Source organism: Oncorhynchus tshawytscha, unplaced genomic scaffold (genome assembly GCF_018296145.1).
Source record: "Oncorhynchus tshawytscha isolate Ot180627B unplaced genomic scaffold, Otsh_v2.0 Un_contig_766_pilon_pilon, whole genome shotgun sequence".
NCBI classification, from domain to species: Eukaryota; Metazoa; Chordata; class Actinopteri; order Salmoniformes; family Salmonidae; genus Oncorhynchus; species Oncorhynchus tshawytscha.
This window is the reverse complement of record NW_024609833.1, coordinates 303,766-320,869: the sequence shown is the minus strand read 5'-3', so window position 1 is coordinate 320,869 and position 17,104 is coordinate 303,766. Positions and strand designations below refer to the sequence as shown.

The 17,104-nt window shown below is 40.2% G+C and overlaps 1 protein-coding gene across 1 annotated transcript; it reads left to right on the top strand.

Annotated features, from left to right (window-relative positions):
• The first annotated feature begins 14,906 nt into the window (after positions 1-14,906).
• LOC112217313 (transmembrane protein 151B-like) lies at positions 14,907-16,865 on the top strand. Its single transcript, XM_024377556.2, has one exon. It carries the CDS (start codon positions 14,907-14,909, stop codon positions 16,407-16,409), a length of 1,503 nt encoding a protein of 500 aa, XP_024233324.2. The 3' UTR covers positions 16,410-16,865.
• The last annotated feature ends 239 nt before the right edge of the window (positions 16,866-17,104 follow it).

Genomic DNA, 17,104 nt, shown 5'->3' with positions numbered 1-17,104 from the left:
TTGGCTATGAGCATCAGTGGTGGGGTTGGCGTTGAAATGAGAATGCAAATGCCTTCTCAACACAAGTACCTGAAGAGGATTGCAATCACCACACATCACCAGGTGTGCTCTTATACATTCTGCCTGTGCCGTCTCAGGGGGAAGCACATGTAGCCTAGTCTACAGACAAGCCTACTTGCCTTTGTCCTACAGCCTAGTAGTGTTTTTTTTGTCCTAGTACCCCTTGTTGGGAAACAGTGCCTTAATCACTTGCAAGAGTATTTCGGAAGCACCTGCATCAAGGCGCAAAGGAGCCCATTTTTTCTACAGTGGACATATGAACCCAATACATTTCGCTTTGGATATAGGCTGCTGTAGCCATGCAGTGGCACCTCATGCTGTGGGGGAGAAGATGCTGCTTTACACAATGGGAGCATGTCGTAGGGGTTTCCTCCCGCTATATTGGTTGGATTATGTAGCCTGGGGTAGGCTTGCTGGCTAGTTTACGTTGCACTGTGATTTGGACCTCGGTTTTACTAAGGTGATCCATGGCCCTGTGTTTTTGCTATTGTCAACATGTTCCCAGCATCGGCTGCAACGGCCAGTGAGAGCAGCACTACTACCGTTCCAGAGGAGGACACAGAAGAGAGCCCCCGCGAGGAGGTGAGAGAAGAGAAACGCTTTGTTTCGCTTGCGGCTGTACGAGAGCTGCTAAGCGAATCGTGCATTTTGGCAAATGGTTCATATTCATATCATAGCTAAATCCCACGTAACCTGAGCCCTATTCCGATTCTGAGATATCGGTTAAATTACCCACTTAAAATGAACGCATTATGCGCTGCATCAGCACATCTGCACCAATCTTGTTTTGAATACGTTTCTTAGGCTACCGTTTATCACTGTAAATCGTATATGGTTTTGACCATATTATTAAATATGTGGTGTAGTTTGACTGTGCAAGTTTGTGTGCGTGTGTGTTTGCGCGTGAGCGTAGGTAAACTACGTGAGTGTGTGCTTGTTTTTCTCTCCCTTCCAGTCACTGAATTGGTCATGTCCCCATGAAATGGTCCCTCTCTGGTGCGTATCAAAAAGATTGACAGCCACCTGTCTGAGGACATATGACAGGCTATATGCTATTCCTGTCATGGTCTTCCAAGGCAAGGGATTATGAAAGCCCTTTTAATGTTAATTTACACAACAATTTTAACATTTAGGGGAATTTCACAAACTATTATTATTTATAATTGTTACAATCAGGCCCTCTTGTGTTTACTGTCATTCTGAGTAGGTTTGCATTAGGAAACACTCAATTGTATAACAATGTTTAATTGCTGGCTGGTTATATTCCGATCTGCTTTGTATAGCCAGGGATTGGATGATGATTTAGTAGAATGGTTTATTATCAGTAGATAGGATGTGTCATTTTTTTTAACCATTTTAATGTGTGAGTATTCATTACCTTACACTCACAGTTCCTATTATCACACTTCTGAATTAAACCTAGGATTGAAGAATTTACATTTCCAATCAAGGTTTAAGTCTTGAGAGGTGCTAATGTTGAGTCAAACTTTTGTTTTACTCTACATTATTCTACATTGGGCCAAGTATGACTTCTAACTATCAACATGGAAGTTGGGCAAGCAGTATCTCTTCCATTAGCCCTTCTATTACACAATAATTTTTTTAATGTAACGCAGAGCCAGTCTTAACAATATAGAAGTGTCAGCTTGAAAGGAACTCAGTTGGAGGCACTAGATAGAACACACTAATAAGCCATTGCTCGAAATGGTTAAAATACAATGTGGACTATTGTAGACTATAAAAATAATGAATTTAAATGAAATGCCATGTAACAGGAAGTATGAATGAAAACCTGTGAACCCAAATAAACCCTAAAATAATCGCTGACTTATCTAACACCCTCACTTTGTGCTTCATCAACACCATTTGTTGAACACACCTCTGGTGAAAATTAGATCACCTGAGATGATCATCATTGTGGCTGTTTGGAGCTCCTATTCAGAATTCATCAGGGAGGTTTTTGTCTGTCATGCTTAATTGCTGTCACGGCTACAAATATCTGTTGTTAAATTTTTAGAACGATATTACATTACCTCCTAATATCTATCAAGAAGGGATTAAAACCACCCACACTGTATGTGAAAGAAAATGATTTTGAATTTTTGATATCATTAATTCATAATTCCAGCTGCCTCCACATTGATGATACTTAATTGCCTGGTGCATCTGTTTAACTTAGCTTCACCATTTAAATATTACGATTCCTGCTGCTTTTTCAATCAGTTTTTCTCAAATTCATCTTAAAATTTCAGAAGCAGTGACTGCAAAATGCTTTCTTAATAAAAAATATGAATCAAGTTACTTTTATAATTGACTCAACAATGGCTGTACTTGCTATTCTGCTTTCCTCTAGGGTTTCCCAAACCCTTTTTAAAACTGTGTTGTTGAGGCAAGTGGTCATGGAGAATATACAATATATTGATTTTTGTGATGCATGATATACATCAGAACAATAGATAGATAATCAGACGCGGTTGGGCACTGATGTTTGGAATTTAGACCTGGCTCACAGTAAGCGTTCCAATTAATCCCAAAGGTGTTCAATGTGTTCGATGCAGTTGAGGTCAGGGCTCTGTGCAGGCCAGTCAAGTTCTTCCACACCAATCTCAACAAACCATTTCTGTATGGACCTCACTTTGTGCACAGGGGCATTGTCATGCTGAAACAGGAAAGGGCCTTCCCCAAACTGTTGCCACAAAGTTGGAAGCATAGAATGGTCTAGAATGTAATTTTATGCTGTAGCGTTAAGATTTCCCTTCACTGGAACCAAGGAGCCTAGCCCAAACCATGAAAAACAGCCCCAGACCATAATTCCTCCTCCACCAAACTGGCACTATGCATTCAGGCAGGTAGCATTCTCCTGGCATCCGTCAAACCCAGATTCGTCCGTCGGACTGCCAGATGGTGAAGCGTGACTCATCACCCCAGAGAACGGAAACGCTCCAGAGTCCAATGGCGGCAAGCTTTACACCACTCCAGCCGACACATGGAAACCCATTTCATGAAGCTCCCGACGAACAATTCCTGTGCTGAAGTTGCTTCCAGAGGCAGTTTGAAACACAGTAGTGAGTGTTGCAAATTAAAAGTCTTACTAAAAATAAAATGTAGTGTAATATCCACTGTGCTCAAATAGATTTATAACACAACAAGGACCCTTCAAATTCTAATATTAGATGAGTAGGCTTAGGGACACCACACCCACTACAATCAATTATTATCTCATGCCATGCTGCTTTAGTGCATATTATTTTATTGTCAATTCAGAAAAAGGGCACAACAGAGGCTGGAATGCAACAGGGGCTTGAAAGTGTGTCATGTTCGATTGATCACGGTGCTATTCGCTGCCAGTGAATAACTAATATTCCATTGCGGTAGCGTTATCAGCAGAAGGGGGAAATTCAGTGCTAAGCCCTCTGCTCTATGGGGAGTTTTGTTTACAGGGGACCATGTCATGTGACAAGGTAAGGGGAGGATAATTATGGAGGTCTGTGGAGTCAGGTCTGTGTTGTAAAAACCTGAAATACAGTTTGGTGAAACCTGTATTTAAATCCCCAAAAATGTTGTCTATACAGTATTATTAACATGCAATAGAACCATGGAAAGAATTATATAACGGGAACACAATGCCTCCTCTTCCTAGCTGTTTACAGTGTCCTTCCCTCCTTGTGTATGGTACTGTTCAGTTCGGGTCCTACTAATCACCCCAAACAACCACAAACAGGTGTCCCAAATAACCCCAAACATGTACCCCAAACAACCACAAATAACCCCAAACAGTTACCCCAAAGACCCACAAACAACCCTAAACAGGTACCCTAATCAACCACAAACAACTCCTAACAGGTACCCCCAAACCAGTACCCCAACCACAAACAACCCCAGACAGGTATCCCAAACAACTACAAACAACTCCAAACAGGTACCCCCAAATAACGACAAACAACCCCAAACAATGAGAAGCATCCAGCCCCCTGGTCTGCGAACCTCAGAACGCAACCACAAACAACCCCAAACAGGTACCCCAAACAACCCCACAAACAACTCCAAACAGGTGCCCCAAACAGGTACCCCAGACAACCCCAAAGAACAACTAACAACCCCAAAAAGGTACCTCAAACAACTAAAAACAACCCAAAACAAACCCAAACAAGTACCCCAAACAGGTACCTCAAGCAAACTTAAATAACCCACAAACAACCACAAGCAACCCCAAACAGGTACCCGAAACAACTAAACAGGTACTCCAAACAACCACGAACAACCCCAAACAACCCCATAACCCCAAATAGGTACCGCAAACAACCTTAAACAACCCCCATACAATCACAAGCAACCCCAAACAATGAGAAGCATCCAGCCGCCTGGTCTGCAAACCTCAAAGCGCAACCACAAACAAACCCAAACAGGTACGCCAAACAATCCCAACAAGTACTCCAAACTACCCCAAACAGGTACCCCAAACAGGTACCCCGAACAACCCCAAATAACCCCAAACAGGTACCGCAAACAACCCCAAACTGGTACCGCAAACAAACCCAAATACAGTGCCTTGCGAAAGTATTCGGCCCCCTTGAACTTTGCGACCTTTTGCCACATTTCAGGCTTCAAACATAAAGATATAAAACTGTATTTTTTTGTGAAGAATCAACAACAAGTGGGACACAATCATGAAGTGGAACAACATTTATTGGACATTTCAAACTTTTTTAACAAATCAAAAACTGAAAAATTGGGCGTGCAAAATTATTCAGCCCCCTTAAGTTAATACTTTGTAGCGCCACCTTTTGCTGCGATTACAGCTGTAAGTCGCTTGGGGTATGTCTCTATCAGTTTTGCACATCGAGAGACATCGAGAGGCTCCATCCATCTTCCCATCAATTTGAACCATCTTCCCTGTCCCTGCTGAAGAAAAGCAGGCCCAAACCATGATGCTGCCACCACCATGTTTGACAGTGGGGATGGTGTGTTCAGGGTGATGAGCTGTGTTGCTTTTACGCCAAACATAACGTTTTGCATTGTTGCCAAAAAGTTCAATTTTGGTTTCATCTGACCAGAGCACCTTCTTCCACATGTTTGGTGTGTCTCCCAGGTGGCTTGTGGCAAACTTTAAACAACACTTTTTATGGATATCTTTAAGAAATGGCTTTCTTCTTGCCACTCTTCCATAAAGGCCAGATTTGTGCAATATACGACTGATTGTTGTCCTATGGACAGAGTCTCCCACCTCAGCTGTAGATCTCTGCAGTTCATCCAGAGTGATCATGGGCCTCTTGGCTGCATCTCTGATCAGTCTTCTCCTTGTATGAGCTGAAAGTTTAGAGGGACGGCCAGGTCTTGGTAGATTTGCAGTGGTCTGATACTCCTTCCATTTCAATATTATCGCTTGCACAGTGCTCCTTGGGATGTTTAAAGCTTGGGAAATCTTTTTGTATCCAAATCCGGCTTTAAACTTCTTCACAACAGTATCTCGGACCTGCCTGGTGTGTTCCTTGTTCTTCATTATGCTCTCTGCGCTTTTAACGGACCTCTGAGACTATCACAGTGCAGGTGCATTTATACGGAGACTTGATTACACACAGGTGGATTGTATTTATCATCATTCGTCATTTAGGTCAACATTGGATCATTCAGAGATCCTCACTGAACTTCTGGAGAGTTTGCTGCACTGAAAGTAAAGGGGCTGAATAATTTTGCACACCCAATTTTTCAGTTTTTGATTTGTTAAAAAAGTTAGAAATATCCAATAAATGTCGTTCCACTTCATGATTGTGTCCCACTTGTTGTTGATTCTTCACAAAAAAATACAGTTTTATATCTTTATGTTTGAAGCCTGAAATGTGGCAAAAGGTCGCAAAGTTCAAGGGGGCCGAATACTTTCGCAAGGCACTGTAACGAGAAGCATCCAGCTGCAGATTATGCGTGAAAACTATACATTGATTTCATTGTATATCCCACCAAGAGAAAATCTTTTTTTTAGATAGTATTCCAGCTATATTAGATCAAATCCAGACAGGAATCATTATTTTAGCAGGTGACCTAAATCATACGTACATAAAAAAAGTTTAGAGAGCCTCTAAATAGGCTTAAAAATGTAATCTCTACAGGTAATGTAACAGGACACCTGGAGATTACTATTCCCAACTACAAAAAAACAATTCCTTTTTTTCTCAAAGTAAGAAAAGCTATATTAAATGTACAACATTTTTATTTCCAAAAAATGCCCTCAACAATTTACTGGATTCAAAAATTCGTGATATAGTGATATCGGATCATTTTCCGTTATCGTGCTTAAATACACCAATAGAAAATACACTTAGCAACAGAATTTGGAGCGTCTGTATTAACTAAGTAAATGACATTTATTTTAACCTTTGCCATTACAGATGTAGATGTAGAAGATAGAGAAAAAAACGACCCCTGATTTATTCTGGGATGCCTTTAAGGCGTACATTAGGGGAATGATAATCTCATACTCAGCAAAAGATAAATCTGATTTAGAAATTAACATAAAATAAAAATACATCTCTTAGAAAATTCTATAAAAATCATTACAAGGTAAAGAAGAAAATAAAATGTGAAATTATTCAGGAATACGATCTTTTACTATTGAAGAGAGTCAACAATTACAGGTTAATGTCAAATAAAACATATTACTTAATGGCAAATAGACCTGGTAAATATCTCACAGTTCAAGCAAAAAGAATACCAGTTATAATTTAAAAAGATAAACATACAAATGCATAAATTGGAAATAACATGATTAATTACATTTTAGAAAGCTTCTATGAAAATGTATATAAATCAGAATTAAACAACAGTTGGACAGATCTTATAGACTTCTTAGACTCAACAACCCTGAAGTGATTATCAGCAGAAAATATATGTATAAAAAATGCATTTTAAAAAATCACTAAAAACAGAGATCACCCCAAAATAAATATGATATACTGTTAAAACATTCACGTGGATAAAAGTACCAGGAAGGGAAGGCTTTCCCATATAATTCTATTTAGCGTTTTCGGACAAAGTAGCGCCCCACATGAAAACAAACATGGCACTCAATTCAGTATTCAGTACTTCCTAGTTCCATGTATCAAACAGTTATTTCAGTTATATTAAAAAGCAGGAAAAATCTGGAGTTCCCTACTGATTATAGACCCATAAGTTTAATGAACTGCGACAATAAAATAATAACAAATGTGATAAACTAGGTGTATGTGTGGGTCACTACTTCACATGAGAGCCATAATATCTTGTTTTTTTAAATTAAAATGTGTTTTCTGGCAAAAAAAAACTTCTGGAACGTGTAAACTTTCATGTGCCTTAATAACAAACTTGTATGCCATCTGAAAATCAGAGTAAAATAGTTAAATTACGAGCCTAGTTGGTTTAGCCACAGAAAAAGTCAGCAACCTTCCCGCTAGCCATGATTGGCTGAGATAATGAGTGGGCTGGACATGCCACTCAAGTTAAAGTGTACTGTGAGCTAACTAACTAATGTTAGCTGGCTGGCTAGCTAACATTACGTGTATGATCTTATTCGTATCTCAGAGCCATTAGCTTGGCTAGTTATAGCCTATTGTTAGCTAGCTAACCTGGTTGGTTAGCTACCTGCAGATTCATTCAGGGTAGTAACGTCATGAGTTGGGTTTATGCTTTAGCTAGCTAGCCTAGCTAGCTACATTTTCAATTATTACACGTTTCTAATTTTGACAGTCATTTTCATTTCAAGTTAAAGTGTACTGTTAGCTAGCTAGCTAATGTTAGCTGGCTGGCTCGCTAGCTAATGTTATGTGTATGATCTTAATATTTGTATCTCAGAGCCATTTTCTTGGCTAGTCATAGGCTAATGTTAGCTAGCTAACATTGAACCTGGTTGGTTAGCTACCTGCAGATTCATGCAAGGTAGTAACATCATGAGTTGTAATTATGGTTCATTGTTTAGCTAGCTATCTAGCTACATGTGTTAACAAAAGACTCCACTATGCAAGTGTCAATTTTAAAAGAATGTCACTGCGACAATTGTTAGCTTGGGTGCTTGACTGCTTTTGTTTGGACAGAACACTCGGATCAACCCTTAAAACCTCTTGGCGCACCGATCCCTTTAGCGGGATCATTTTCGTCAACATCCACTGAATTGCAGAGCGCCAAATTCTAATTAAATTACAAAAAAAAAATCATGAAATCACAAGTGCAATATACCAAAATACAGTTTAGCTTGTTGTTACCAACCAAGACAGATATGGGCATTATTGGGCGTGAACAAGCCGGATGGACAGATTGGAAGATAATGGTGGCGGATGGACTAAGAGAGGTTACCACATTTACATGTAGGAGGGACTCATATGTTATGTGTGTATAAAAACAGAGCCAGAGCTTAGGGAAGGGAGTTGTTCCGCGGACCAGCTCGGCTTCTGATATTTTGTATTAAAAGCCTATATTGAATTCACAAGTTCTTGCAAGTGTTATATTTCTACGACACTAGCAGCAAAGTAGATTGATCACAAAAGTCAGAAAAGCAATCAAATTAATGGCTTACCTTTGATGATCTTTGGATGTTTGCACTCACGAGACTCCCAGTTACACAATAAATGTTTGTTTTGTTCGATAAAGATTATTTTTATATCCAAAAACCTCTATTTGGTTGGCGCGTTTTGTTGAGTAATCCACAGGCTCGTGCAGGTCATGACGGGCAGACAAAAATTCCAAATATTATCCGTAAAGTTCGTAGAAACATGTGAAACGTTTTTTTATAATCAAATCCTCAGGTTGTTTTTACAATAAATAATTGATAATATTTCAACCGGATGGTAGCCTTTTCAATAGGAGAGAGAGAGAAAAGATCTGCTCCAGGCTGCTTGCGTATGCACAAATCTGGGGACACCCAGCTATCCACTGACACGATGTGATCATTCTCGCTAAAGCCTGAAACTATGTATAAAGACTGTTCACACCACGTGGAAGCCATATTGAAAGGAATCTGGTTTGAATGCCCTTTAAATGGAGGGTAGGCATGCAATGGAACAGAGAGGTTTCACAATAACAGCACTTCCTGGTTGGATTTTTCTCAGGTTTTCACCTGCAATATCACTTATGTTATACTCACAGACAATATTTTGGCTGTTTTGGAAACTTTAGAGTGTTTTCTATCCTAATCTGCCAATTATATGCATATTCTAGTTTCTGGGCCTGCAAATTTTTCATCCAAACATCAAAATACTGCCCCCTAGTCTCAAGAGGTTAAGGAGATTGGTGGAGCTATAGCTTAACTTCTTATGGCTGCAGGGGCAGTATTCAGTAGCTTGGATGAAAAGGTGCCCATTGTAAATGACCAGCTCCTCAGTCTCAGTTGCTAATATATGCATATTATTATTAGTATTGAATAGAAAACACTCTACAGTTTCCAAAACTGTCAAAATATTGTCTGTGAGTATAACAGAACTGATATTGCAGGCGAAACCCTGAGGAATATCAAACCAGGAAGTGGCCTCTATTTTGAAAACTACATGTTCCATAGCCTTCCTTTGCTCCATTTAAAGGGATATCAACCAGATTCCTTTCCCTATCGCTTCCTCAAGGTGTCAACAGTCTTCAGATATAGTTTCAGGCTTTTATTTTGAAAAATTAGCCAGAACGATAACATCGCGTCAAGTGGTCGCATGAGTTTTGCTCGCGCAACAGAGTTTGGACAGCCATTGCTTTCCCTCTCTTACTGATAAAGACATTTGCGGTTGATATATTATCGATTATATATTTTAAAAACAACCTGAGGATTGATTATAAAAAACATTTGACATGTTTCTGTGGACATTACGGAAACTATTTGGAATTTGTCTGTGTTGTCGTGACCGCTCTTTCCTGTGGATTTCTGAACATAACGCGCCAAACAAACAGGTATTTTGAATATAAAAATAATCTTTATGGAACAAAAGGAACATTTATTGTGTAACTAGGAGTCTCGTGAGTGAAAACATCCGAAGATCATCAAAGGTAAACGATTAATTTGATTGCTTTTCTGATTTTCGTGAACAAGCTACTTGATGCTAAGTGTACTTCATGTTTTGTCGAGCGATCGATAAACTTACACAAACGCTTGGATTGCGTTCGATGTAAAGCATATTTTCAAAATCTGACACAACAGATTTAACTTAACCTCTTGAAACTAGGGGGCATTATTTTCATTTTTGGAAAAATAACGTTCCCAAAGTAAACCGCCTATTTCTCAGGACCAGATGCTAGAATATGCATATAATTGACAGCTTAGGATAGACAACACTCTAAAGTTTCCAAAACTGTCAAAATATTGTTTGTGAGTATTTTTATTTAACTAGGAAAGTCAGTTAGGAACAAATTCTTGCTTTCAATGATGGCAGATTTGTACTTTGTCAGCTCGGGGGTTTGAACTTGCAACTTTCTGGTTACTAGTCCAATGCTCTAACCACTAGGCTACCCTGTCGCCCCAAGTATAACAGAACTGATATTGCAGGCGAAAGCCTAAGAAAAATCCAATCAGGAAGTGACTCATGTTTTGAAACCGTTGTCTTCCTATGCACCCCTATTGGCCACTGAAAGGGATATCAACCAGATTCCTTTTTCTACATATTCCCTAAGGTGTCTACAGCATTGTGACGTAGTTTCACACCTTTATGTGGAAGAATGAGCGTAAACGACTACATTGCGTAAGTGGCCAGCTGAGGGCTCTCAGAGTGAATCTTGCGTAAAAGACAGAGGTAGTCATTTTTCCTCTCGCTCCTACTGAAAAGCTAATTGTCCCGGTTGATATATTATCGAATAGATATTTGAAAAACACCTTGAGGTTTGATTATAAAAAACGTTTGCCATGTTTCTGTCGATATTATGGATATAATTAGATTTTTTTTCTCGGCGTTGTCGTGACCGCTATTTCCGGTGGATTTCTGAACATAACGTGACAAGCAAACGGAGGAATTTTGGGCAGAAAAATAATCTTTATGGAACAAAAGGAACATTTGCTGTCTAACTGGGAGTCTCGTCAGTGAAAACATCCGAAGATCATCAAAGGTAAATGGTTAATTTGATTGCTTTTCTGATTTTCGTGACCAAGCTTCCTGCTGCTAGCTGGACATAATGCTATGCTAGGGTATCGATAAACTTACACAAACGCTTGTCTTGTTTTGGCTGTAAAGCATAATTTCAAAATCTGAGATGACAGGGTGATTAACAAAAGGATAAGCTGTGTTTCACTATATTTCACTTGTGATTTCATGAATATGAATATTTTCTAGTAATATTTTTTGACCGTTGCGCTATGCTAATTAGTGTAGTTGATGACAATTCTCCCGGATCCGGGATGGGTAGTTTCAAGTTTAACAAAATGGCTAAGCTGTGTTTCCCTATATTTCACTTGTGATTTCATGAATATAAATATTTTTAGTAATATTCATTGAACGTAGCGCTGTGCAATTCAGAGGTTGTTGATGACAATTATCCCGTTAACGAGATTGCAGCCATAACAAGTTAAGAGGGTGTGAACGATGCTAAATGGGTGTAGACAAAGAAGAGCTCTCCAGTAGTAGTAGCAAAACATTCAAAGGCCATTTTCTCAAAAGTGAGGTTACAAGTTGATCAACTTTCAAAGCAGAATTACTTCCCATTGTTCCTCAAATGCAGTGTATGATATACCATATTGTAGCTCTGAGTCTCTGCTTTTATCCAATGTAAAAAACACAATTTCAAATTTTGCAACATAAGACCGGATCATGGCAGTCGCTCACAAATCTTACAAGCAATAGACTGTCCAAAGTCTTTTAGACTAATGGACCTTGAATAATGGATGTTGATGCCAAAAATTATTTTGGCGGTCTTGAATGGCCTTTTCTATTCAAAACTTTGGAAGCTTTCAATTTTCCTGCTGAAATAATAGATTTAATACAGATATTATAGAAAATGTCCTAAAGCCTAAAAAATATACACAAATAATACATTTTCTGATGAAATTGCTTTAGAAAGTGGCACAAGACAGGGATGTCCCCTCTCCCCCCTCCTGTTTGCACTGGCACTTGAACCTCTTGCAGAAAGAATTAGACAGGACCCAAACATATCAGGTATCAGTGTTGGTAAACATTAATATGAACTAAACATATTTGCAGATTAACTCCTGATATACCTGACCAATATTGAAAACTAAATGCCCCCTTGGTATATTTTCAGAATACTCAAAAATATCAGGATATAAAATTAATCTGGAAAAAACAATATAATAGTCATAGGGAAAAGAAATAGAATAACTCACAATCTACCGCAATCCTTTAAGTGGACCACAAAAATATAAAATACTTAGCTGACAACAAACAAATATATAACTTACTTAACAATATGTGACCGACCGGCTCAATTCGGTCTTATGTAGCAAAATTTGAAATAGTTTTTTATTTTTACATTGGATAAAAGTAGAGACTCAGAGCTAGAAAATTGTATATCATACACTACAGTTGGGAACAATGAGAAAGTAATTATTTTTGACAAAATTAGAAATGTGTAATATCTGAAAATGTAGCTAAGACTATCTTACCCGTACACATGGCTTCTCCCTCTCTGTCACGGATTCCATGGTTGACGTAAATTTGAAGTAATCCGGAGACAGGTTTTTTATACAACAGCCTTCTGTGTGTTCTCTTTTTCACTTCCTCTGCATATTTGCAATCAAATGCCAGAATTTTCTCCATCTCCTTAGCTATCATTCTCTAATTCCACCCGGCATTCCACTGATTTCAAATCTCGGTCCTCCAGAAAGTGGAGAGCAACAGTTTTGCAGTTCTACTACGTGATACCTTTAAAAAAAGCAGCGTTAGAAAGGATTACCTACATATACTGACCAGCTCATGTTATAGACAGACACGTGTAACCTGGCAGACCAATCCGAACTCATCTCTCGGCATGTCCAGCCCCCCAATATCTCAGCCAATCATGGCTAATGGGAAGGTTCCTCACTTTTTCCGTAGCTGAACTAACTAGGCTCGTAATTTAACTTTTTTTTTCATATTTCCAGATAGCATACAAGTTTGTAATTAAGGGACATGAAAGTTCACATGTTCCAAAATGGCTCTCCTACCCCCAGTTTCCTGAAACGAGTCACATATGAAAGCAGATTTAATTAAATGGTACAATATTCCCATAAATCTTACAGGTAGTATAAGCCTCTTCAGAATGTAATGGAATGTATTTATTTTTGGTAATACCAATTACCCCACCGAAGACATTCTTTAAAAAAGTATACCCGGTCATAGAATAAAAAATAAAGTTTTACATCTTCCTAAGTGTGAGGGAGTTTTTAACCTTCCAGACTTGGAATTGTATCAACTCACTACCCAAGGCTTTTACTTGTGCCATATAGTTAAATGCACTAAAGGGGAACAATCGGTACATATTGAAGATGCTCATGCTCATCCCCAGAATCTTTTTATTTTCAAAGGATAAAGCTAAGAACGTTAACAACTTCATAGTTAAGAACGCTATAACAATATGGAAGAAAAATACACTTATTCTACAAGAACAAATATCACTCCCTAAAAACGTAACCTACGGAACAATCCTTGACTAGCTTTTCAGAATTAACCAAGAAATTGGTCCACATGGAAAACTAAAGGCATGGATACCGTAAATGACTTGGTAACAGGAAATACATTTATTTCCATTATATAATTTAAAATCTATTTTGGTCTGACCAATGTAGATATTTTCAAATCGATGCAATTAAAAGTTCCATATCACAACATGTTTTATTTGAAATCTTTTGGACATCAGAACAACCTTGAGGGAAAGAGATGTTCACATGATAGGTAAGACATACAAAATCTTGCAGAGAGCATATCGTATCCAACCTATCCAATTAATTAGAAAAAATATCAACTATTGGAATCAAGACTTAAAAATAACTGATGTTGGCACAAGATGGAGGGAATGTTGGAGCATAACTAATGAAATGACAGTAAATGAAAATGTAAACTTAATCCAGTATAAACTATTGTATAGAATTAATTTATTATACAAGAGACAAAATACAAAATTCTACAGCACTGATGGATATACCTCAGCAGAGTCATATCTTAAGTGTAAAACTAAAAATGACTCAATAATCCATGCTTTCTATGAATGCTATGAAGTCCAAAAGTAATGGGCAGAGCTATAAAGTTGTCTGTCAGAAGTATTACAATGTAAATGCACTTTTAATCTGTCTGTCTGCATATTTCACGACATGGCATATAGTGAGATACCAAATGGGCTGATTCTCTTCTCATCACTCATCTTGAAAAAATCTATACATAGTCGACCGAGAAAAACAAATCTGGACAATTTAAGGCAGTGTGGCAAACAATAATGCAGGCACTAGGGAAGGGAGTGTGAGCATGCGGATCCGGGCTGATGAGATGTAGTCGTTGTTTGTGTGCGCTGGAAATCAATGTTCGCATGTGTATGTTTTTATCTGGTGTTGGAAAAAATATGAAAAATTGACTAGTATAAATTTAAAAAAGAAATGGAAACAAAAAGATTCTCGTGGGGAGGTTGATCGTGTGAAAGTTCAGATAAAGTCTGAACTGTTTGATCATAACAAGCAAAGACATGAGCAAGCAGCTCTTTGCTCATACATAAGATACAGTATGTCAAAGCACTTAGATGGCTGAATATTTCATGTGTTGCAAAGAGTAATTGCTTTTGCCTCAAATTCTTTCAAGTTGACTGTTTCTATAGAGTTATTTAAAAGATAGCTATTGCTTCAAATATCCATCAATTCATCATTCTCATTGTGCATTTGATATGTGTATTTTCTCACTGTATGTATAATGGTTAGCACAACAATGCTTACAGGTATGTTTTCCCAGACTCATTGCTATTTTCTTTCTCCATTTCCCCCTGTGCAGCAGCGGCCCCTGAAGCAGTCCCTCAGTAAGTCCCTATGCAGGGATAGCCACTGGAAATGCCTGCTCCTGTCCCTACTCATGTACGGCTGTGTGGGGGCCATGACCTGGTGCCACGTGACCAAGGTGACACGGCTTTCCTTCGACAGTGCCTACAAGGTCAAGTCAATGATGTACCACGAAAGCCCCTGCTCCAACGGATACATCTACATTCCTGTGGCCTTCATGGTCATGCTATACGTGGTCTACCTGGTGGAGTGCTGGCACTGCTGCACCCACAACGCACTGCTGTACAAGGTGGACGTGGAGAGTGTGGGCGAGCGCATTGGGTGCATGCAGCAGGCCACACCCTGCATCTGGTGGAAGGCCATCAGCTACCATTATGTGCGGCGCACGCGGCAAGTGACGCGCTACCGTAACGGAGACGCCTACACCACCACGCAAGTGTATCACCAGCGTGTCAACACGTACGTGGCTGAGGCGGAGTTTAACTACGGCAACTGCGGCGTGAACGACATCTCCAAGCAGCTGCAGGGCCTGGACAGCTTCCCCGTCACCAAGCTGAGGTTCACCAAGTGCTTTAGCTTTGCCAATGTGGAGTCGGAGAACTCCTACCTAACCCAGCGGGCCCGCTTCTTCACCGAGAACGAGGGCCTGGACGACTACATGGAGGCCCGCGAGGGCATGCACCTGAAGAATGTAGACTTTAAGGAGTACATGATTGCCTATTCAGACCTGGACCACCTGCCCTGGTACGTGTCCAACTACGTGTTCTGGGCAGCCGCTGCCTTCACCTTCTCCTGGCCGCTGCGTGTGCTGACCGAGTACCGCACAGCCTACCTCCACTACCATGTGGAGAAGCTGTTCGGCTTCGACTGTGTCCCTGTCACACCGTCCGAGGAGCGACCATACTGCCACCACATCCCTAGGGTCAACACCATCGAAAGCACTGAGCTGGAGTGGCACATCCGCTCCAACCAGCAGCTGCTGCCCAGCTATTCCGAGGCTGTGCTCATGGACCTTGCTCAGCTTTCCTCAGGTGGCGGCAGCAATGCCAACACCTACTCGGTGTGCGGCAGCTATGGCAGCTACCGACAGAACTGCGAGCGCTGCCACTGCACCATCAGCAGCTCATCCATCTTCTCGCGCAGTGCTCTGAGCATCTGCAATGGGACTAGCCCACATATCCCCTTCAGCGCCAGCCATTTCTCATTGTCGCGGCTGTACGGCTCGCGGCGCAGCTGCTTGTGGCGGAGCAGCGGCAGCCTCAACGAGACGTCGTGCCCCACAGAGAGCACGCGCTGCCTGACACCGTCGGACCAGCCAGCTAGTGAGGAGAACCCGCCGGACTACCAGGATGCACTCTACTTCCCCGTGCTCATTGTGCACCGCAACGAGGGCTGCCTGAACCATTCGCTGCACATGAACGGATCCTGTGTGGAGACCACCCTATGACTCCCACCTAGTCTAGACCTGAACAAGGCATGTAATGTCACTGTCCTTTCTCTCTGGAGGTTGATGACTGAATAATAGATCTTTTTTTCCCTTCCAGGGCAGGCTTACATGGATCTATTTTTCCCCCCAATTGGACCACAGAACGACACACCAATGGCATTCCGGACCCCTTCCAGACCTCTTTCAACACAGTTTGTCAAAGACAAACTCCATACAGTACTGGATTAAATGCACCTTTTGGATGCTCACTCCACCTTTCCAATACCTTCCCTTGTAGCCCAGCCCATCTCAAATAAGGTGCATGATATGATATGTTCCTCGTAGTAAGTAATAGACAATGTAACTATCTCAAAGAATGTTTGAAAAAACGACATTCACAAGCATAGTCAGTCTGAGACAAATGGACTTAGTGTTCTGAGAATGATGTTGCACAACACCACCATTCTGGACCAATCACAATGCTCTGTTCATATCAGTTCATGCTAGCTTCCACATGACCTATAAATTGAGGAGATGTGTAAGCAAGGTACACTAACAGACATTTGGCCTAAGAATAAATTCCAACTTAAATCATAGTGCATTTTGTGCAACTTTAATGAGAACATCTGTTTGTTGGATTGAATTGATTAAATTGGTTATTTTGTGAGAGGCTTACAAGGGATATCTTTTGACTGAAAATCCCAACACAGCTCAAC